This window comes from Thermobia domestica, chromosome 7 (genome assembly GCF_964235325.1).
Source record: "Thermobia domestica chromosome 7, izTheDome1.hap1.1, whole genome shotgun sequence".
Taxonomy (NCBI): domain Eukaryota; kingdom Metazoa; phylum Arthropoda; class Insecta; order Zygentoma; family Lepismatidae; genus Thermobia; species Thermobia domestica.
The window spans coordinates 274,538,079-274,562,990 of NC_137460.1; the positions used below are offsets into that span (position 1 = coordinate 274,538,079).

Here is a 24,912-nt window from a genome sequence, read left to right on the forward strand (position 1 = left end):
TGTTCTATTTTCTCCCCTCCCACTTTTATATTCGACACAGACCCGTTCGTTCCAATCATCATGTTTTTTGTCTTTCTATCATTCATTTTCATCCATATTCTTCAAAGGCCTTCCTCATTTTTTCTAACATTTTACTGCTTTTCTTTTCAGATTCTGCAACAAGCGCCATATCGTCTGCAAATCTTATGCACCTAATAATTCTACCTCCTACCGAAATGCCGTCATCATCATAAGGGCTATTTTCACTATCTCTTCGAGATAGACATTAAATAGTGTTGGCGAGAGGTAGCATCCTTGTCTAACTCACCTTCCAATTGCACTCTTCTCCGTCAGTTCTTCCCCTATTCTAACACTAATTTGTTGGTTCATGTATAAGTTTCTTACGAGTCTTCTATCTTTCCATTCCAACTCTATCATCGTTAGAAATCCCAACAACAATTCCCAATTCACGCGGTCAAAAGCCTTTTATAGATCAATGAATACAACATACATCTCTTTCCCTTTTTCTATAAATCTTTCACCGATTACCCTTAATAATCCAACTGCTTCTCTTGTGCCAGTGCCTCTTCTGAACGCGAACTGCTCGTCCTCAACATATTCAATTGATCATCCATATACACCTCTCTTGAGTATTCGAAGCAGAATTTTATCTGCATAAGATATGATAATAATAGTTCAATAAACCTCACATCACATTGGGTTCGATTTCTTACCCATCGGCATAATGATAGTCTTCAGAAAGTCTTTTGCCCACTCCCCTGTTTCATATATTTCGTTGGATAGTCGGAACAATTCTTTCTTTCCCTTGTCTCCCTACATATAAAATTCTATTATACAAAATATGATTTATATTATCAATGTATGCACACTACAGTAAGGTAAATTATTCAAATTTGCTGCAAAGGAGGTTATGAAATCTTTGACAAGGTGTACTTAAACATCCAAAATTCGCGTGATTCTTTCATTTTAATGAATTTAGTAAAGTGAAAAACAAAAACAAAAAAATACTAGGAGAAAACTGACAGAAAGAAACAAGAAGACCCATATTCTTCGCGAGATATGTTTCGTGTATATTTGTTTTTGAAAAGAACTCAATTCTATCAAAAATTTTCGTAAACAAAGAATGTCGCGCCGCTTGAATAACATTTCCACTGAAGGGAGTATCCTCTAAAATGTAATTAAAATTTCTTTCCTAAAGAAGAAATCTTGCTCCTATGTGTTGCATACCAGAGAACTTTTTCAGATACATTTTTTTAAAAAAAAGAGGACAATGAAGGTATGTTTGAAACTTAATTAATACTTTTCTACGTTCTTGAGAATATCACAAATTCAATTCCAGGAACGATAGAACTATTGTTCGTTTCAAGAGGAGACTGCTTCTTTTTAAGTTTCCGTCACTTGCTCACCAGGTCTAGAAAAATTGAGTAAAATGTTACGAAATGAAAAAAATCGACCTACTAACAAAGCACACTACTCATGATCTTTTTTGCGATAGAAACAACTTATCGGCACTTAGACAGGAGCGATACAGGTAACAATCTGTTTTCTATGTTAAGAAATAGTAATTCTTGCCAGTAATATGAACTTAATGTTGCTATACGTAGTTAAGGCAGAAATACAAGAAGAGGCACACATAACTGCATTCCATTCAGCATTTTAAATATGAATATTTCAACTAATATTGAAATAAAAAAAGTTTCATTTTTACGCTAACAATTCGAAAATACGCTTGGTTGGTAAAACATTAGTATCTGAACAAAAATACAACAAATAATAGAAGCCACGTTTTAACTCATGCTGGCAATGTACCTATAAGGAAAGTAATGCTGAAGAAATTATTATAAAACAAATAACGCAGCGTAAAATGGAACCCACTATTAACGAAGAAAGCGCAATCTTTTACTTATTTCTGCTCACAACTGTTTTCATTACGTTTAATGTACAAAAATGCAACGTGTTAATATGCAAAAAAAAAAAAAAAAAAAAAAAAAAAAAGTAAACGAAATTTAAACGGGATTATTCACGTAGATGCAAAACATGAGGTTTGTAAACACAGAAAAATCCTTTAAAAATGTTACCGCTCAACGAAATCTCGAAGTGATTACGTAACACAGATTTGTACGTAGTGGGTAACTGTTAACACTATCGAAGACACGAAAGAACGTGCCCTGCGGGGTCTAACAGGCCTTCACTCGCTGAGGTTCGCTCAGCAATACTGTATGAATTAAATATTAATAATCTATCATAATAAGATGTGAATAGAATATCGCGAAAATGTACGTTAAAAACCTGGCTCCCAAAGCTAAACAATCGCACGTAGTGTTTGCACTTGTCTTACCTGAAGCGGAGTTCTCCGCAGACCAACACCAAGTGGAGGAGCAGCTTCCTCCTGTTTTGAATCAGAATAGATGGTAACCTTCCTTGTAATTCCCAATCAGTACAACGTGTTGGGGTGTTTTCTTCTCAATTCTTGTATTTTGGCACATACGTTGCGGGTACGTCTTGTGATGGGCAGTGGGAATATTTCCGGTGGGAAGGAATTTTAAAAATGGATATATTCCCGAGTTCTTTCCCTTTCATATAAATTTCCGAAAAGGAATTAATTTCCAATTCTTTACTCTATCTTCCAAATTTTAAGAATCATATGACTAATTACTTTATTTTAATATATTATGAATTACTTCTAGGTTTTAAATAATTCGGAGGTTAAAAAATTTAACATTTTTTTACTGTACTTTATACAACTAATAATATGTTATTTAAGTTCCATTTCCATTTGCACTAAAAAGTAGCGAATAGTCTAGTAGCTTAGAAGCATAAAAGGGCCGAATTGTGCAAAATGTGATACCAACATGCCACTTTCAGGGATGATAGGCCTATTATTAAGAAGTAAATCCTGATATAGAACCACCTCGGCGGGGGTCTTGTTTTAGGTATATGACGTCATCAATATGGCCGCCAACGAATTTCGACTTAACTGAGTTTAAAAATGTATAACTTCATTACCGTTCAAGGTAGAAACTTCGTTTCACCCTTATTTTGCAGAGAATATATTGACCCTCTATTGTCATTATAAATACTTGCCTTATATTGCCGCCATTTTTAAACTGGAAATATAGAAACAAACTGGAAATATGTTTATTTTCAAAACGATTTTCTATGTTTTATAGCAAATAACTTTGAAACTGCTATGATTATGGAAAAATTCTTTGAAACCAACGTCAAAGGTCATTTCAATAGCTTTCGAACGCAACCAGAATCATTGATGTATCTCAACAAATAACTGAGATAATCAATTTTTGTGGTACTAAATGTCGAACTCTCGTGAATAATGTTCGAATGTGTCCGTAGATGTAGCTATATGGCATTTGTAGTTCCATTGGCCCTTTGATAATAGGAACATAGTACCGCTACCAGTATGTTTCTTTTAACGTGGAGAGTAGGTAATCACAAGTGCTTATCTTCTGTCCGTGCTGAAAACCCTTTATGACGTCATAAACCCAAGATGGCCGCCGCGGTTTATCTCCGTTACGAGAAGTGGGAATTTCTCACCACAGAAAAATAATAGAAACATGCAATAACGGCCAATCTCTTTCTTTGAATATGAAGAATCTTGACATAACATGTGGTTGGCTCCCCTTTGTGTCTAGAAGCCAGTATATGACGTCATAAACACAGTATGGCGCCATGGCTTACATACGGATTATGAAAATTATTTATTTCTCGCATTAGAGAAACGATAGAAACGTGCAACAACCACCAATATCTTTTTTCGTATGTGGAAGCATAATATAACATAAGTTATTGTCTTTTCTTTGAAGCAAAAGGCGAGTATATGACATCATATACCCAAGATTGCCATCGACTCTTAAATATGCATGAAGAAAACTATGCCTTTCTCACCTAAGAAATGTGATAGAAACGTGCAAAACCACTATTTTTTCTCCTTAAATAAGTTGGATCTTAAAGTAACACAAAGGTGTACCGTGATTGCGCCCAAACGTTAGTATTTGTCTTGTTTAAGTGTATGACATCGTTATACAAAGTAGCCGCTGTAGACATTTTGAATATTATATTATGCATTAAACTGAAAAACTAACAAAGCTGAAAATTGCATTATTCGAAAATAAATTTGAAATATATTCTCTCTAATACTAATTGTCCGAAAGTGAATAGTGTCCTTGTTATTAAACAAAGTATTATGCGCTATATGAAAGTATAAGGCTTGCACTAGTATTTGCGCTATATGAAAATTCCAAGGAATATGGGAACTGTGCGTTTCGAAAGACATATTTTACATTTAAAACGTTTTAAATTAGTCCAATGAGAATGTAATTGCCTGAAAATTATGGTTTTCATATAATTTTACAAAATAGTTCGAGGCACAAGGCCTCATATTTTCAAACCACGGCACAGAAACCGACTCAATGTATAAATTTAACATTATATCAGGGAGAGAGAAATTTACAACACCATAAACTGTTATACAGTTAAATATGTTAAGAATTTAGAAGAGAAAATATTAGTGATATAGTATGACTGTTAACTTAATATCTGAAACGTACTTCAGAAAACTAGGGGAAGTAATTTTTGTTAATCACATTTCTTATTTAAACAAGATCAACTCACAATAAAATGATCTTCTCGATCACTCTGTCCATCGCAGGTACACAACAAAGTGCACACTAATCCCAAGTTTTGACACTTGCAAGAATGTTGACAAAGAGTCTTGCAAGCACAGCGAATAAGTTCTCTACAGTGCGCAGAAACATCTGGAAGTAAGGACAACAGAGGATAATAACCACGATCCACCTTCTTCCAACCCCTTTACAAATTTCGGGTATTATGGGCACTTTCTGGAGAGCTTGAAATCAGTAATACCCGGCCTGTAGGGCAGCTCGCAGACAGTGTTGAAATAAGGCTGCCCCTGTAGGTGGAATCCCTTCGTAAGAAAAATTCTTTTTCGTCATTAATCTTTGTCGACATTCGTTAACATTTAGTAAAAAAACTAGAGCGATCGTATAGGAGTACGGTGAAGCGTTGAAGAGCTGCAAAGTCCTAAGCTGAAATTTCAGCATGAGTAACTTAAAGTTTGATGAATGTATCCGTTATTTCAGGGAATGCTTCCCACACCTGCCAAGCTGTCTTCTTGCCATGACCACCAAAAGCGGACACTGTGTCACACTCTGTAAATGCGTGCCAAAAGAGCATACCTTTTGAGTGAGACTTTCCTAGGCTTGTTGCAATTTTATGGACAAGAATATATTTCTTATTTTTACCAGTCCCATATTCAATCCACAACTGTGATACATTGAGCTTAAAGAATAAAGCAACGGCAATAAAAACAACATCATAATCGACAGTTTTAATGGAGATATTCTTATGTCCGTGGTTGCTGGCATGCAATGCATGCAAGAACATGCGTGTGTCTGCTTCTTCTTGTTTGCAGGACATAATTCTTGTTACGTCCATATTAGAGTTTGCTGATGCGGTATCATCACATGCACACACAATCTCTCTCTCTTAGCATCAGAATCACTTATGTTCTGTAAGTGTTTACACAGAAGTCGAAATAAATCAGTTTTGTTTTCAGAATTATTCAAAAACAATGCCCATTTTTTGGGAGTAAGTGTGGAGTCTTTCACAAGTATTCTAGGTCCTTTCCCTCGTTGGTCTCGTTCTTCTTTTCTCAGACTGTCGGGATCATGATTGTCAAAGACTATGTCCATTCTGACGACATCACTCGCAAACTTTTCTAAAAATGATTGAAATGTGTTAGTGTAATACATAGAAAACGTCTGTTCCGGAATAGGCTTCAGCATGTGAACTAATACTGCTCCAAATATAACACACGATACAATAGGTGCATCGTATTGTGATGTTCCAAGTAGTTCTAAGCAAGAAATAATATCTGATTTTGTTCCTTTGCGCAATTGACCATTTGAAGAGAGTGACAGAGAACACAAAATGTTTTCGTAAGCAAATAAATCTTTGATGTCTCCACCTCGACTTTTTACAAGCTATCTATAAGCGAGAAAACAGGCTACAATCACTCTTTAAAATTAACTGCTTAAGTCCTTTCTTCATTCCTTCTTTTTGCGATGTGTGAAAAAGCGAAAGTTTATTTTTTTTAACCGGTTCTCTTAAAGGCGCCTGGCATTTGATGAGCCGTTTCCGAACAAATGTTTAGTACCATTGCTGTCCCAATTCTTCTGCTTTGAAGATAGACTAATCTGCTTTCTCATCCATAACAACATATGTGGCAACGCATATTAGGGCACCATTTTCTTGAGCAAATGGATTTCTGTCATCATCTTCACATGCATTTATTAAAGCTTTCACGTGTTTTTTGAACCTAGAGGAAAAAGCGTCTGTATCTTCATGATGACAGTGATAATCTGAATCGTCACTTATTCCTGCCTCTTTCTCAAATTCGGTTAGTGACCCTGCAATCACTGTCCCCGAAACCATCCAACGCAGAAGAGTACTTTCACTATCAAAGAGACCAAGATCCTCTTTCACATTTTAGATCCTCATTACATTGTTCATGTAACTGGTCGTGGGACATGTACGAATATTTACTGTTTGTCTTTCTTCCCACAAAATTACCTTTCTCAACTTCATCATATACTTGTGGGTTTCGTACATTCAATTCTCCCAAAGACTTTACGAATACTGACATCCAACGGGCATAATTGATATGATCCAGGGCGAATATCCAGAGATAAATCTCATCCAATGCACTACAATAGGAGGAAAATTTCGCCGGTCGAATACTGTCCAGCAAATAAAAAAAGAAGTGATTCAAGGTTTATGGCCGTGTACCAAAATTTGAATTGGGCCGAGAAAAATAAATCATATAATATTATGCATAACACATATTTAAGAGTCGACGGCAATGGGTTTATGACGTCATATACTCGCCTTTTCCCTCAAAAAAAAAAAAGACAATAACTTATGTTACTTTATGATTCTACATACGAAAAAAAAATATTGGAGGTTGTTGCACGTTTCTATCGTTTCTCTAATGCGAGAAATAAATAATTTTCATAATCCGTATGTAAGCATGGCGCCATACTGTGTTTATGACGTCATATACTGGCTTCTAGACACAAAGGGGAGCCAATCACATGTTATGTCAAGATTTTTCACATCCAAAGAAAGAGATTGGCGGTTATTGCATGTTCCTATTATTTTTCTGTGGTGAGAAATTCCCACTTCTCGTAACGGAGATAAACCGCAGCGGCCATCTTGGATTTATAACGTCATAAAGGGTTTTCAGCACGGACAGAAGATAAGCACTTGTGATTTGCTATTCTGCACGTTAAAAGGAATATACTGGTAGCGGTACTATGTTCCTATTATCAAAGAGCCAATGGAACTACAAATGCCATATAGCTACATCTACGGACACATTCAAACATTATTCACGAAAGTTCGACATTTAGTCCTACAAAAAATTGATAATCTCAGTTATTTGTTGAGATACATCAATGATTCTGGTCGCGTTCGAAAACTATTGAAATGACCTTTGACGTTTGTTTCAAAGTATTTTTCCATAATCATAGCAGTTTCAAAGTTATTTGCTATAAAACATAGAAAATCGTTTTGAAAATAAACATTTTTCCAGTTTGAGACGCCATATTTAAAAATGGCGGCAATATAAGGCAAGTATGTATAATGACAATAGAGGGACAATATATTCTCTGCAAAATAAAGGAGAAACGAAGTTTCTACCTTGAACTATAATGGAGTTATACATTTTTAAACTCAGTTAAGTCGAAATTCGTTGGTGGCCATATTGATGACGTCATATACCTAAAACAAGACCCCTGCCGAGGTGGTTCTATATCAGGATTTACTTCCTATTAATAGGCCTATCATCCCTGAAAGTGGCATGTTGGTATCACATTTTGCATGATGCAGTCGCTAAGCTACTACACTACGAAGTACAAATTTGCAAATGATGAAAAGGAACCATTTTGTGAAGTACTGCAGAATTATGTAGAAATAGAGATGAAGTTCTATTAATAAACTCTGAACCACCGTTAGTAATAGACGTCGGTCTGTCTCCTCTCTCCTCGAATTTATGAAGAGGTACTCGGACTTCTCTTACATGTGAATTAACGCATGAAATTTCGAGAAATGAGCAGGAAGAAAGGTCCTGTCTGGCAATGTTACATGCAAAATTATAAAGATAAGAAAGTATCCCGGAAATATTGTGATTATACATATTTATGTGCACATGTTAATAAAATGGTGGGGCATGTGTCTTCTGGCAGTTACCCAACCTAATTAGTTTATAAGATTTAAAAAAATAATGTTTATAATATCAGTCAGTAATACAGTAAGGTTTAGAATATCAACCTACATATAAATTTAAACTGTTTAGTAGTTCAAATTATTTCGACTTACTATAGCTTAATGATGGGCAGTGGGAATATTCCCGGATTTTTTCCTGGCATATAAATTCCCGGGAAGGAATTTATTTCCATTTTTTACATGGTTTTCCAAATTATAAGAACCATGTGTCTAATTACTTTATTTTCATTTATTATTATTTACTTATAGGTTTTAAATAATTTGGAGATTAAAAAGATAAAATTCTACGACAGTACTTGATATAACTAATAATATGATATTTTAAGTTCCATTTCCATTTGCACTAGAAAGTAGAGAAGTACTAATTTACAAATAATGAGAAGGAGCCAGTTTGTAAAGTAATGTAGAAATTAAGTAAAAATAGAGACGAAGTACTACCAATGCACTCCGAATCACCGTTAGTAATAGACGTCAGTCTGTCTCCTGTCTCTGACTCGAATTTCTGAAAAGGTCCTCGGACTTCTCCTACATGTGAATTAACAATTGAAATTTTGAGAAACAGGTAGGAAGGAAGCTCGTATGTGGCAATGTTACGTGCTAAATTGTAAAACTTCGTTAGTATCTTGAAATATTGTGAACATAAATATGTATGCGCAAATGTGTCTTCTAAGACATGGTGCGACATGTGTCTTCTGAAAGTTACCCAACCTAATTTGTTTATAACGTTTAAAAATTTAATATGTTTATAATATCAGTAGTAGAGCCAAGTTTAGAAAATCCACTTACATTTAATTTAAACTGTTTAGCGGTGTAAAAGTATGTGGACTTACTATACAATTTTTCCACATATTTACTTGCATACAAAATATTGTAAGTAACTATACATTTATGCGTACTCTCTACATATAGTAAAATATTAATAAAACAAAATATTACCGATCAGAATATACATTTTGAAGAATCCTCTTGACATAACTTTAAAAATATACGGTGATATGAAAAGAATTTATCTTTGAAATAGTAATATAGTAATAGAATTAACTTTTTTGTGTTTGTACATACATTCCCGGATTATTCCCATTTTTGGGAATCTTCCAGGGAACACTCCCAAAAAATATCTTCCCGGGAATTTACCCATTACTACTATAGCTACCATTTTTGATACAGATTTACTTTCATAGAACAAATTGTAAATAAATATCCATTTATGCGAACTCTCTAAATATAATAAAATATTAACCAAATAAAATAATATCGTCCAGAATATAAATTTTAAAGACTACTCTGGGGACAACAGTATCAACATACTCTAATATAAAAACGAATTTATCTTTGAAATCATAATATAGTAATAGAATGCAATTTTGCTTGTGATTGTACATACATTCCCGGAAAATTCCCATCCCGAAAAATATTTCCCGGGAATTTACCCATCACTAACTGTGATATAAAAACGAATTTAACTTTGAAATCATAATATAGTAATAGAATGCAATTTTCTTTGTGGTTGTACATAAATTCCCACTTTTGGAAATCTTCCCGGAAATTTACCCATCACTAGGTACGTTCAATGCGCTGTTTACATAAATGCATTATCATGGTAACCGAGCACGCGGTTCAATCGTTGATTGCTTTGTTAAAGACTTCCATAGTAGTATGAACTTCCATGGTTACTATCAGGGTGGATTGATTTAAATCACTCTGATTTAAATCACGATTTTAATCAAGATTTAAATCACTTGATTTTTTTAATAAATATCGTTGATTTAAATCAAATTCCGAAATGAATTAATTTAAAGTGAAAGTAAGTAAAATCCCGTTTCTCTTCTGTTATTTCGATTATGGAAGATAATAATCATAATACAATGAGACTCAAATGTATGTAAGCACAGTATGAAAACGAGTATCATGGAGGGAGCGATCAGGGAAAATCCCGTTTGAACGGGTTACGGGTGAACCCTGCTTTCTTCTCTTTGTAACACGGGGTTTCAAAATTTCTATTCCAACGGGGAAATCACCATGGACATTTAAGATGAAAACTCTTTTGTGTCCACGACTATTTGTTTGTTTCGAGATAATAGGCGCGTTTTTAGAGGGGTCCGATCCTCTCTCCGAATAAAAATAGATTTTAAAATTTTGGGTGAAATTTATGTACTAAATGTATAGAAGTTACTAGGGATCGTAATACGACAAATTTTGGATGCGTTAAAATATCGAATAATATTTTTGATAAAGTGGATACTTGACCCCATTGCAGAACATGCCGCGATCTGCGATGTGATCGCAGAAAATTTGCCGCGCCTGTACAGGAAAAATTGTCAGAGGAAATAAAATAGTCAACAGAAAAGTAGAAAAACGTGCCTGCTATGTATAGATGTCTTAAACGCACGGACAACTCCCATTTGAACTGTTTTTCACGTCACGTAAAGCATATTTTTAACAATCACAAGTGTTTCTTCTGCTGGAACTGATCATCTTGATTTTATTTTGGAATTCCTGCAGAAAATTTTTGACTTACAAAAGCTCACCGCAGAAAGACAAAGTAAGTTCTGCCATCGGCTAATATATATAGGATCAGAAAACGATATTCACGAAGAGATTAAATATCGACTAAAAGCAGGGAATTAGTGTTATTATTCAGTTCAAAATCTCTTATCGTCGCGAATTGTGTCTAGGAATTTGAAGCTTTAAAATATATAAAACGATAATTATGCCTGTTGTGCTGAATGGTTGTGAAACATGGTCGCTTACGCTGAGGGAAGAACGCAGACTGAAAGTATTTGAGAATAAAATCCTGAAACGAATATTCTGAACTAAAAGAAACGGAAATAAGGAATGGCGAAAACTTCACGATGAGGAACTGCATAATGTATACCATTCACCAAACATTGTTAGGGTCATCAAATCTTGGAGGCTCAGGTGGACAGGACATGTAGCGAGAATGGAAGTAGGAACGCTTTCAAGGTTTTAACTGGAAGTCCAATCGGAAAACGACCATTAGGAAGACCTAGGCCCAGATGGGAGGACAATATTAAGATGGATCTCGCAGAAATAAGAATACAAAATAAAAACTGGATTCAGTTGACTAAGGATAGAAGTCAGGAGAGCTTTTGTGAACATGGCATTGAACCTCCTGGTTCTATAGGTCATAGAGTGAGTTAGTTAATTTTAGGCGAAATTTATGTACTTTATATGTATTTCGTGCCGCTAGCTACTTCCAATTGTTTAAAAATATGCCCCTGCCAAATATCAGTAACTTTCGTGAAAAGAAAAGTGTCATGTTGATATATATTGCTGTACTTTTTCCTTAATGCTTAAGAAACATTGTTTGGGATTGAAATAGGTTAACAATTGGGAATTAATTCAAAATTAAAACCCAATACTTTCACTTAAATGGCATAATTAACATTTAATACTAATTCCTAATGTTTTTTCTTCAGTTCGCGACTTCTATTATACGAAGAAAAAGATTTGATTTAAATCAAAAAAATCGATTTAAATAAAAAAAATCAACAAAAATGATTTTTTTCCACCCTGGTTACTATACACTTCAATAATTTCTACTGTAATATTTTAAAGCATGCATGAATAATTCTTTGACATTATCCATTGCCTAATCATAGACTTAACGACGATAAAAAAAATATTCCCTTCTATTCCTTACACATTCACATTTGAACCAGAAGATTTCACGGCTATTGTTTAGCTTTGGGGGGGCCATTGTTTAGCTTTTGCACCTACTTTTCTTCGATATTCTATTCCGATTCGGCTGTTTTATGGTTGCATAGGTTAAATTAGGTTACTAACATTAAATTCGGGTTAAGTTTAGAGTTACCCCTCCGCTTTTTTTATAAAAATCAGGAAAATTTACAGAAGAAATGAGGTAAGAAATGATAATTTGAAGTTTTTATTTGATGTTTAGGAAGTAAATTTGGCAGGAGAGTTATGTTTAATGCGAGAAAAGATATGTGGAAATTAGTACTATTTGCCGTATGCGGAAGGTTTCAGCAGCATGGTAGTTGTAAAATATGGCGAACAGGTGTAACGGATGCGCAAAAATAATGAAGAAAACCTTTTAAATTTTTGTGAAGCCCACGGAGTACTGAAGTTACGTGAAATGTAACAATTTTTAATACTTTACGCATTGATTTTGTATTTTGCAAAGTCCAAGGGCACCTTCAGACTGGAGGGGCAACTCTAAACTTAAGCCTTACATTCAGACAGTATTGCCGACCGAATGTTAGCGAGTGAAGGCGGGTTAGAGCCCCGCAGGTTACGTTGTTTCTGTCTTTGTTACCAACAATTCGCTTTCTCTTCTCACATAAATCACCTCCACTTATGTTTATGGTTTGCACATGTCCCCTACTGTCTTCCAAAAATTGTGTTTGATGTTTTCTTAACTACTTGAACACCACTATCAACTTATTTCTCCTGTAATTTTTTTGGCACCCCCAATACTAAATAATTACCGATTTTATCTAAAAGCTCACAAGGAAACGGTCGTCATAGTTTCAACTACACCACAATTTACGAAGGCGGACACTATATATCAGTGTCTGTTGAATTTTGACAGCACCTCGGTTTATGTAAACCATAAAATACATAATTCTAAACTTAACTTGCACTGTAGAATGAAACGTTATATACGTGTTACGAAACATGGTACTCGTAAAATACAACTGCTCAAGGTAGTAAATAGAAGTTTTATTTAAAACCCACAACGCATGCGATGGGCTCTTACTCTCAATTAGAACACATTCAATATTTGGACATATATTGTTCGTCATCCACACACATAAAAATAGTTCAGACGCCAGCTAAATAAAACTCTGATGGCGACCGAATATTTAATTTCTACATCCACTCTATATCCACGTATTTCATTTCAGTATGGTACCATAAAAGTATAGATGTAAACTTGAACTCAGCAAATACACCTGTTCAAAAATCAGGTAATGTGACAATACAATTACTCCATATTCAGGATTTGCAGTTTGTATTGACAAGAGTACTCACCGTTAGCGAAATAAATTTTTACATAGGTTTTACAGAAAATACCTTCCGTGCACAGTGAGGAGCCTCAGGCAGTTTAGAAAACAAATGAAGGTGTATCCTTAAAAACTAATAATATGATTGCTTCAGCATGGCCGGCGCTAGCAGTTTTGCCACATTGGGCGGTATTTTCATATGTCGCCCCTTTAATCCTCAAACCTAATTTGGACAGAAGACGTTCAAGTGTCACGAAAAAATATTATACCCCAGTTAAAACCATACACGAAATGCAAAAGTACACACACACACACACAAAATGAACTACCTTTCTCGAATGCTTACCTGTAATGGAAATCAAGAAAGTTCTGTTGCCTTTTCACCCACTAACTTCGAACATTAATATGTCACTTAAGACGAACCAGAATGATAAAAAATAAACCACATCAGCTTCGACGACCTACCAACTATGCAAAGCCATGGATTCCATTGCAGTAGAAATTGGTGGACTGTGAATCAAAGAAATTATCAAGTGCTTTTGCCACCTCTTCTACCAATTTGAACTGGCATCCTCTAAGGTGATTGTCTAAGGAATGGAACAGATGATAATCGGACGGTGCAATCTCCGGGAAGTATGGCGGATGCATTGGTTTTTCGCATCCAAGGCCTAGAATGGTGTCCCGGGTCATCCTAGCTACATGGGGCTTAGCGTTGTCCTGTCCCTTTATGATTCAGAAGTGCTGGCACCAGAGTTCTGGGTTTTTCTTGAACGCGGCTCAACTATTAACAGTACAGAGTTGCACTAAATTTTCATTACTCATGTACACCTCGAACAGTACCTCCCATTGTGATAAATTCAACTGATGTAAACTACTCAAAATCCACTAAATTTTTAGGTGTAACAATAAGCTATAGGCTTACATGGGATGCACATATTACTGAGCTAAACAGCAAATTAAGCCGTATCTGTCTTGTCATTTATAGACTGCGTGGTTCAGTGTCAAAAGAAACTTTGCTGTTATTGTACTATGGTAAGTTTCAATCCTTGTTAAATTATGGAATAATTTTCTGGGGAGACTCCTATTTCAGTGATACTACTTTTCGTCTACAGAAAAAGACAATAAGATCTATTTTTAATCTATCACCAAGGTCCTCATGCAAAAGGATCTTTCAGTCAAATAAAATTTTAACTTTGCCTTGTCTGTACATATACAAAAGTACCATATATGTAAAGAGAAATGAAAGTAGTTTTCGTCATGTTGACGATGTACACTCATGTCCAAAATGATTGTCGCTTATCTATAACTGCCTTCTTGTAAAAATATAATGTGATAATGATTTTACAGATTACTTTTAATACTGATACTATGTGTATAATCGGGAAATGTATATCTATGGTAAATTTCATAGGAAAATAATTGTAAATACGAAAATTTGAATGAGTAAAACAAAATTTTGCTAAATGGACAAGATAGTTTTATTTTCGTTTTATTGTTCTTATTTACTGGCCTTCTGACATGAAATTTGCACATACATGTCTTTGTCGATTATACGCATACTAACATTATAAGAAGTACCGGGTGAATTCGTTATCAAATTATATTCCTACAACAACATATTTATAGACATGCGACAATAATTTTGGACATGAGTGTACATCCATACAACACACGACAAAAGAATAGCATATTCACAGCATACCAAAACTATGCGTGCACCAAAAGAAGTGTTCTTCCTTTGTCCGCTAAGTTGTTAATAAGCTCCCAAGTTATTTAAAGGATATCAAAAACATACGGAATTTCAAAAATGAATTATTTAATTTTTTGTGTAACAAAATGTATTATGATATTAATGAATACTTGGGTGATAGTTTGTAAAATAATGTAATAACAATTATGTTGAAATGTCTTCTTATTATTTGACAAGTCATATGTACTGGTCTCTGACCAATAATGTACGACATGGATGAATAAAAGAATGAATGAGTTGATGCTCTGACTCGCTGGTAGCCGTTCCCGATGCTCGATGCCACGACCAGTCGATCAAACACACATGAGGACCTTCTTCTGGTGCAGTGCTGACTTCTGCTGTTTTGGAACAGGTTCATCGAATGCTAATCAACGATGAAGGCGCCGTGGATCTTAATAGGACCCACTTTTCATCACATGTGAACACTCTGTCCAGAAATGGCTCCTTCCTCAGACGAGAAAGCAGTTAAACACAGATGTCTGCTCGAGTTGCGTTCTGGCCCGTAGTCAATTCATGTGGGACCCATCGACCCAACTTGTAGTGTTTCCCTAGTTGATGGAGATGCTGCCGAATGGTTTCTCCACTGAAATTTAGTCCCAGTTCTTCACATGTCTGGTCACTGCGCCTCAATTTGTGATTGCAGATCTTCATTTCATACATGTTTGGTCTTCCGGTAGGTGGTGCGTCTTCGAGTGTTTCGTCACCGTCCTTAAACTTGGTAATCTACCGCTGCACTCTCCGCGTAAGTGTGACAACCTCACCAGAGCCATGGCATATCTTCAACTTCGGTGTAGCGGTGTTTGAGCCCAGTTTGAACTCGTACAGTATACTTGCCCTTATGATGCTGTGTGGAGGTCGCAATTTTATTCTTCCCTTACGCAAGTTCACGATGTAACTAAACTGCCACAACCACGTAGTATGTTGGATATATCAACACAAACAACTGACCTTCCCCTTATCTCCATTCGCATTCAATTCATGGTGTGAGGCCCAATTGAACACAGACCTCCACGAAAAGCGACAGAACTTTCTTGGTTAACTTTATAAGATTTCAACTACTTCATATTCAGTATGCCCGACTTCGTTGTATATCTGTGACATACAGCAGCGCATACAGAAAAAAAATCTTTAGTCACGACTAAGAAACTCTTCTTGCGTTGATATGAGTATGTTCTTTTATCACATTCATGTAGTGCAATGTTTCAGACAATTCGTGTTCTATTTATATCATCACTAGAGTACTCAAGCGTGTTCCAGACATGGAAGAATGTAGATAGTTTTTAATATGCTTAAATTTCTAAAAACTTCTCTCCGCGTAAGGTTAGCAAAATCCTAAGTGCAACACTGACATTCCAAGCAAGTTCATTTTCCTTAATTAAAGTCTCTTTTGATGAACTTTTAGGCTTAGTTGTAGCGGATAACACTTTCAGTTCGTCTTTCATATAACTGGGGTTAATATCTTTCGATTCTTTGTGTGTTAAAATGGTGGCAAGTTTAGTACACTTTTCAGATAAAAGTTGATGTGGCCTATCTTTAAGATTACTTATATATTAAAGGAAATCAAATACTCGCTGTGATGTTTAAGTTCCTGAAACCTTTCTCTTAGAGGTAATAGAATCACGACTAGAACTTTGTAATAAAAGTCGATCTTGTACTGTATGTTGTTTGAGGATCTCAATTGCTTCATCCACTGCCTTGTACTGAAACCGTCTCTACTTCTTTCAACTTAGAACTTGCACTGTATGTTGTTTGAGGATCTCAATTGCTTCATCCACTGCCTTGTACTGAAACCGTCTCTACTTCTTTCAACTTCGAACTTGCACTGTATTACCCATCCGTGAACGATGCATATCTAATACTGATGCCAACTCCATCACAGCAACTAAGTAAGATTGAAATTTTGCATCATTACTGCTCTTCTCAAAGTACTCAGATATATTTTCAAGAAACATGACTTCATCCAACACATGAGAATCAATGCTTTAGAAACTTTTGCTTACTATGTTTATGTGGAGTAAAAAGTCATTGCAGACAACGAGTGAGCAGAGGAAAGTCACGCAGCTGGTTTGCTATGCACAGAGCATCGTGGGCTATCATTTTGTCTGTTGTATTGTCGTTACTTATTCGAAGTAAGGCATCAAAACCCTCTCCTATTTGATAGCTAAGACGGGTCAAAGCATCAATTCGGTTCTCCCACATTATGGTGCTTAATGGTTTTAAACTGAGAATGCCAATATATTCCTTTAGTATGACCCAACGTTGAACTGACGCAGAAGAAAACCACAAACCTTTTTAAACTAGACCCCTATACAAAAATGAAACGGCGTACTGAGATGCTGTGGTTGTATCGTTAAGGACAAGATTTATTGAATGACTACTGCAAGGAACACAGAAGGCTCGGGAATTATTTTCTAAAATTCTCTTCTGAATACTTGAATATTTGCCTTTCAGATTCGAACGAGCGTCATATCCTTGGCCTGTCATGTTTTCGATAGGAATGTTCATTTCCTTTAGCTGTTTAATTATTTCTTCTATAAGTCTTAGGCCAGTGGTGTCTGTTAGTGGTACTAAACCAAGAAATTGTTCGCAAATTTTTACAAGGCATTCTTCATTACTCTATGTAATTTGAACAAAACGAATCACTATTGTAATTCGCTCTGTACCAGAAATATTTGGTGTGCAGTCTAGTATTATACTATAATATTTAGCAGATCTCAACAAAGATAGTATTTTTCTATTCATTCGTTCACTAAAACTTTAATTTCATTTTAGACATCTTTTTCTAAGTAATGGTGGTATTTATTTCGTTTTCCCATTCTTTTAATGTGTTTGCCCATGACGTTGTCAAACTTTCAAAACAGTTCTACCAGTTTCAGAAAATTACCATTATTACTTGTGTAAAATTTATCTGATGTTCCGCGTAACGGCAGATATTATTCACTTAAAAACTGTATTATTGCAACTAGTCATTCTATTAAGTTCTTCCAAAGTTTTGCTTCGGTATTTTACATTTTCTTGTGTTCTGCGTCAATTATAAGACCACTCTTCAGTCCTATCGAAAGCTCCATCCATCTTCTTTGCGACTCGAGGTGAATAGGAGACTTATTATGATAAGACAAAGCTTCAAAAATGTAGCGCCAATATTGTTATAGCCATCAAGTGTGAAAGATATTTTACTTGTGGAAAATAATTTGCTACAAAAACAAAAGAAACTGCATTCTTATTTTCTCGATGAACTAACTAGTTCCTAAACACAGTTTCGCCATTACAGATTGTCTACTTGGAATAGTTACCTGTGAACCAACGGTTGAAACTATCTCTGAGAAAGTTGTCAAACTTGGGTAATTGATGTGGAGGACCTCAAAGACTAGGGTAGTTCTCATAAAATCATTTATACTACGGGGCCAATTCGCTGGATCTTGGCCTATAACGACATTATATGTATGATATCCGTGCTCACTTTTGTGGTAAGGTCCACTAGCTCTAAATTTTATTTCCTGACGATGGTTCAGACGGGCAGTCAGACGAGGACTATAGTGTATGTATTACGTAGTCACCAATCTATCCAGCAGAAAAAAAAAGTACAAGTTGTCTATCGAAAACGGGAAAATCATGTAATACATGAGCAGTTGCGCAAATGATTCCACCAGATATTTCTCAAGAAAAAATTTGCTGTATGATTTCCAATATTCAGAATGAACAATTTGTAAATTGGTTAAAAACTTGCTGCTAGAACCAGTGTCGGACCTAGGCCGGAGCCGGGGGAGCCTTGGCCAACCAATTTTTTCAGTGATAAAAATAATTTAAGATATAATTTATATATGTTTGAAAGTTTATAGTAAACTCATGGTATACCTACCATAGTTTGGGGTCTGGCGGATCCCCCAGTTTTTACCTTCTAGATCCGCAACTGACTAGAACTTAAATGTCTTTAGATGCCGGACGCTAAAACGGTCTGTCTCAAGTGGGAGTGTACCTTTCGCATACTTAGAGTGGAGCGTTAGAACATTGCTGAATAGCAAAAATGCAAAAGACATTTAGATAATCTTACCCATCCCACCTGAAAATATTATCTACGCCGCTGCAAGGGAAATATTGAACGGAATACCTGTGGTTAGTAGTTTGATAATTGAAAATGCAGGGGAATGCTCTGAATTTCCTAAGGGGGTCTTTCCTGAATGTGAGTAAAATAAGTTCAATTATATTCTCAGGTGAACACAATTTTATTTTTTCACGTGGGCCTATTACGAAGTATTATATTTTCATAGTATTCCTTTCTTTTTCGAATTTTGCCGCCTTTGGGCGGTGGCACTTATCGACTCCTCTCGCGCCGGTCCTGGGCTTAAGTAAATCGGTAGATCCAAGCGTTATAATAAAAATGATCATAATTAACCAGTGTTGGGTAAGTTACTTGTAAAAATGTAAAGCGTTACAAATTACTTTCCCTTAAGATGTAACGTGTTACTATCGCGTTATTTGCCATTGAAAAGTATCTGCTACCTTAGTTCGAAAGTAACGCAAGTAACGCGTTATTTTAGGCTCGAATATATAAAAATCTTGAACATGTGAAATTTTCATTATGTAAAGGGAATCTTATTATTTCAATTTCCCTACTATTACTACTACTACCACCACCACCACCAGTGGCGGCGGTTGGACATTAAAAGTGGGGGAGGCAAGACATGGTCTGAATATTTGCATAATGTTAGTTTTCCTGCTTGTTTCTAATATTTTGTTTGACGAAAGGTTGTATAACTAATAGGATCTATCTTTTTTTCAGTTAGAATACCGTATATAATATTTCATTTTTTATTAAGTAAATTGACGAGAGCAAAAGCAACGCCAATAGGTAGTAGCCCTTTGTACTCTAAAACTACAAAAGTGTAAGAAGAGATTTGATTCCTTGCTCATGAACATCTTGAAATTCTGTCTGGAAAACTGTGTGATCTGAGTAACAAATTTGCGAAACAAATAAAGAGAAATGATAATATTAATCATAGTAATAAATAATGATGCTTATTTCTCAAGTCATATTGAAACAGGGATTAATGAACAACTTAATTTTTAATTCCACACATACTATTAAATGTACGTTACTACTCTTAGAAAATGAAAGACAGTAAATAGTACGTACAAGCATATCGTCGTCGGCAATTCAAAACCTGCTATGTGCATTTTGCAGGAGAAGCGAAAAACAGTATCCTGGTTAGATTTTTCGCTTTATAAAAGTGATGTTATAAGTAATATTTGATGCTGCACGTAACTTGATACCTTCTCAAGTAACTTAGCACATAGCAGGTTTTGAATTGCCGACGACGATATGCTACGACATTTAAAGAAATATTTGCTTTTGCAACTTCCCAAAATATGTTCGTTGCCGTTAGGTGCAGTTTCACTTCGAAACACGACAATACATAGAATCACTCCATACTCCATACTCCATAGAATCACTCCATACACCATTTTTTCTATGAACCAGTAAATACATACAAAAACTTTACTTTTCGCAATGAAACCATATACATTAATGGGTTACTTCAAAAAAGTGCGGGGGCTACTGCCCCCTTTGCCCCCTCTAATCGCCGCCCATGACCACCACTATTATTATTATTATTATTATTATTATTATTATTATTATTATTATTATTATTATTATTATTATTATTATTACACACTATGATTTTCTCGAATCATTATAAATGTTTAGAACTGTAGGTTGATAATAGAAGCGCTGCTATATCCTTCCATGCGGACAGTTACTTTATTGAAAATTTGATGTGCTTCGGTGACTTCATAAACGCAATGTAGCACGCTTTGAATTGCTTTATGTAGATGCAAGAACAAATTCTTACTTGACAGCTACATGAGTATTTAGTTATAATGTAACACTGACTAAAATGCCATAGTTTGTTAGAAAAAACTGCTACTTATTATTATTCTACTAAACTAATTCAATAATAGTAATACTACTACTACTACTACTACTACTACTACTAATAATAATAATAATAATAATAATAATAATAATAATAATAATAATAATAATAATAATATACAAAATTAAAAACACAGAATATAGAGATGCATTACACTACAACTATTAAAATGAGAACACTTGTGCTGGAATTGAAGAATCAAAACCTACAAGGAACTCTAAAATCGATACATGTTTTTAAAGCTAGTTGTTATAAACTCTAGAATCAACGGAACTCTTGGATATACAAACTCATCTGAAAGAACTTCAATATTACATACCATCAACATACTATTTATTTTAGTAATAAAGTGGACCTGCTCATCAATCACAGTTTAGTCACATTAACTCCCTACTGTATATCGTTAATTATGGCACCCATAAACATATCAACAGTAATATATATAAAGCAACTATAAGCAATGTGCTTCATTGGAATGTTATGCTGCACTGTAAAGAAAAGTTCACTTTTTGTATGCATAATCTGATTTTTCATCATTTCTTTTACATATACAAATGTGTGCTACAAAACGAATGCGAAGTGTGTTGAAAACAAGTGAGAAATATGCAGAACTTGCACCCATGGAAGTTCCTTCGCATTTCTCATACATTTTGTTCACAATTTGCACTCCTGTTGCACTATATAAACATTAAAAGAAGTGAGCAAACGTCTTTGCAGTTTACGCGTACAAAATGTGTAGGATTTTTTTTTTTTTTTTTACAGTGTGTGTGTTGCACTACTTGTAGTTGCTATAGCACAATGTAAACATGTGTGCTGACAAATAAAAAATATTTTGTAAAGTAAGAAAAAAACATTTACAATATATTAACCATGATTCTTAATTATTGATTTATTAGGATAATCATGTAATGTAGGGCAGAGTGTTGTACCTAGAGCATAACGTACCTAGGAACATTTGTTATTTCTGGTAAGCGCTGCAGCCTGTGGGCGTTCTGAAATGCTACGTAGAGAGGAAGATACCAGTTAAGACTGCAGTGCGTTTGTCTGTGCCATTGAACAAGACTTGCGGTAGTGCGAGGTGATAAAAATTTTAAGCTGTGTTTTGTAAATATTTTCGTAGTGACATTACTGACATCTAGTATAAACCGTTGATGAATTTACAATCAACAACATAGTCATGATTTTCAGCGTTTCTCGGTAAAAACAATTTTCAGCGTTTCTCCTTTCTGTAGTTGTAACTTATAAGTTTCAAAACAAAATTTCTGAAACATGGCGTTTTGTTGTACCAAGGAAAACAAGCACATGATGTACCTTGGAACATGTTCCTAGGTAAATTAGTACATTTATTTTTTTTTATTATTTTATTGCAGATCACATTGCACGAAGTAAATCTGGTGTTAAGAGGGTGCCTCTCAACCCGGTAGTCATGAAAAAGCTGTTGGAGCTGTTACAGCTGAAGCTGGTATGAAATTCTCAATTATGGAAGCCTGCAAAGTATACAACTCGCTATGCTTTCTAGGAGTTTGTCCAAGTTCAAGAAATCTGGCGTACAGACTTACAAATATGCTATAAATTTTCATGTGAAACAAGTGTTTAGTCTTCACGATGAAAATCGATTGGTGAAATATATTTAAAAAGTTGCAAAAATGAGCTATGGTTTGTCAAAAACGGTGTAAGACTATTGACATACAAATATCCAATTGCAAATGGTAAGAAAATTCTTGACACTTGGAATGTGGAGAAAAAGGCTGAGGAACAATGGATGCATGGCTTTATGCGAAGATACGGCAACGAGTTGTCGATAAAAAGCCAGAACCTACGAGTTTGGCTTGTTCAACAAACATCATCAAAGCAAATGTTGACTGCTTTTTCAAAAACCTTGAGGATGTCCATAATTGCTTCGGCCTCATTCCCCAGAAGAGGGGAGTCTTTTCCTTTGTTTTCCGATGATAACGAATATATTGCGGATGAAGAGTGCATATACTGCAGACAACCTTGTAGGGAAGATAAAGGCGGAAAACAATAGATTCGTTGTGTGAACTGTCTTCGATGGATTCAAGAACATTGTGCCGATTCTGACAAGAAGACTTGGAAGACATCTGTGACTTTTGTAGGGCTACTCATCCCTTAAAAGGATTTAGATTCTGAAAGAGAAAAGCTATTAGTTCTTAAGTTGAAATATATCCTGTATGCTACAATTTCTTACAGGTTGGCAATACCGGAAGTTAACCTAAACTCATCTGAAAAGCCTCTCTGAAGAAACTAAGTATAATTATTATTTTTAGTGTGTACATTTCTTTTATTCATTTTAATAATTGTTGTCTAGATCGCAATTAGTGTCTATTTCAGTTCATATTGCGTTTCTATTTTTTTTATATAAAAATGATGTGTTCCAAGGAACAATGGGTGCTGTTCCATGGTACGTTAACATGTTGTACTATGGAACATTAATAACGATGTAACTATTTTTCATTTATTTCTACAAGACAGTCATACTAAACTTATAATTATGAAATTAATTAGGGTAAATATGGCAGTTTTTAGTGGTGATGTTTATTACTTTCTTCAATTCAAATAAATTATAATTAAGAGCAGTTATAAAAAAAAGTGTTCCATGATACAACACTCTCCCCTATAACAGTTTACAATATTTTTATATCGACATTTCGCTAACTACTTTAAAATCTCATACTCTAACTGAAAGAGTATATATTGGAAAATCACTATATCTGGTTTAGTTAGGTTAGTTTCATATTTTTTGTATGTAGAGGTTGCAGAAGACAAGCACATAGGAGACACCAGAAAGTAAAACATCAAATTACAAACAAAGAAAATACTAAAACGTAAAATACTGAAAAAGAGATTACAATCGATAACAAAATAGTAATACATCTAAATGTATACTTAGTTTAAGAATTACACTCCAGATATTCAGAAACGCTACAATATGCTTTATCTACAAGAAATTCTAACATCTCATTCTTCAACACCTTTGTGTTCTTAATGTTTTTAAAATGCTAGAGTTAATGATTATACAATTGTATACATACAGTAAGCCCACACACTATTTCTAGTTGAGGTATAATTTTGTTGCGAGACATAAACATCCATAGCTTGTGTTGTATTATTTGAATGTATAAAAGATGTAACTATAAAGGAATGCCAATTAGTCTTAGTAAAGAGAATCCTTTTGTATTTGTACAGAGGGGAGAGCGTTAGAATTCTATAGAATTTAAATTTTTCTCTACAAAATGATCTTGGTTTCAAGCAAAAAATAATACGTATTGCTTTTTTCTGTACGTGGAAGGTGGATAAGGCAAGGTATGATGCTCCCCAAAAAATAACTCCAAAACTGAGAAGTGAATATATCGTACCATAAAATAACAAAAGCAAAGTATGTCGAAAGGCGGTGCCTTGTAGTCTACATAAAGCAAAATTTAGACTGCATAGTTTATTGTTAATTTAAACTATGTTTTTCCCAGACAAGTCTATCTTGATTAATTAACCCTAAGAATTTTGCTGAAGACGAATAACTTAAAACTAGAGAATCGTTCTTCATTCATCTTTCAGCAATCTTGGTGAGAGATAAAAATATAATACCACTCATTCTAGCTTTGGAACTTCTTGTATAAAATAACAGAAAAATTCTGACCAAAGCATATATTAACTAATAAATAAATAATCGCGTTACAGTTTCGGCAAATTAACTTTGCCTTCATCAGACACATTATCTGATGTGTCTGATGAAGGCAAAGTTAATTTGCAGAAACTGTAAGGCTATTATTTATTTATTAGTTAATACATGCTTCGGTAAGAATTTGTCTGTTATTTTATAAAAAAAATATAGTACCTTAGATTTGTCCACATTTATCTCTAAGTTGTTACTGGATGCCCACGTTGTCAATCTTTCAACAGG

At 34.8% G+C, this 24,912-nt stretch overlaps 1 protein-coding gene across 1 annotated transcript in view; it reads right to left on the bottom strand.

The window, feature by feature from the left end:
* The window catches only part of LOC145689731 (uncharacterized), a 133,276-nt gene that overhangs the window by 10,586 nt on the left and 97,778 nt on the right, over window positions 1–24,912 (bottom strand). Inside the window, exons 4-5 of the mRNA XM_081763932.1 lie at window positions 5,134–5,316; window positions 2,339–2,389 (exon numbers count right to left, since the gene is read on the bottom strand). Coding sequence (XP_081620058.1) covers window positions 2,339–2,389; window positions 5,134–5,316 — 234 coding nt within the window. The remainder of the gene's footprint in view (window positions 1–2,338; window positions 2,390–5,133; window positions 5,317–24,912) is intronic.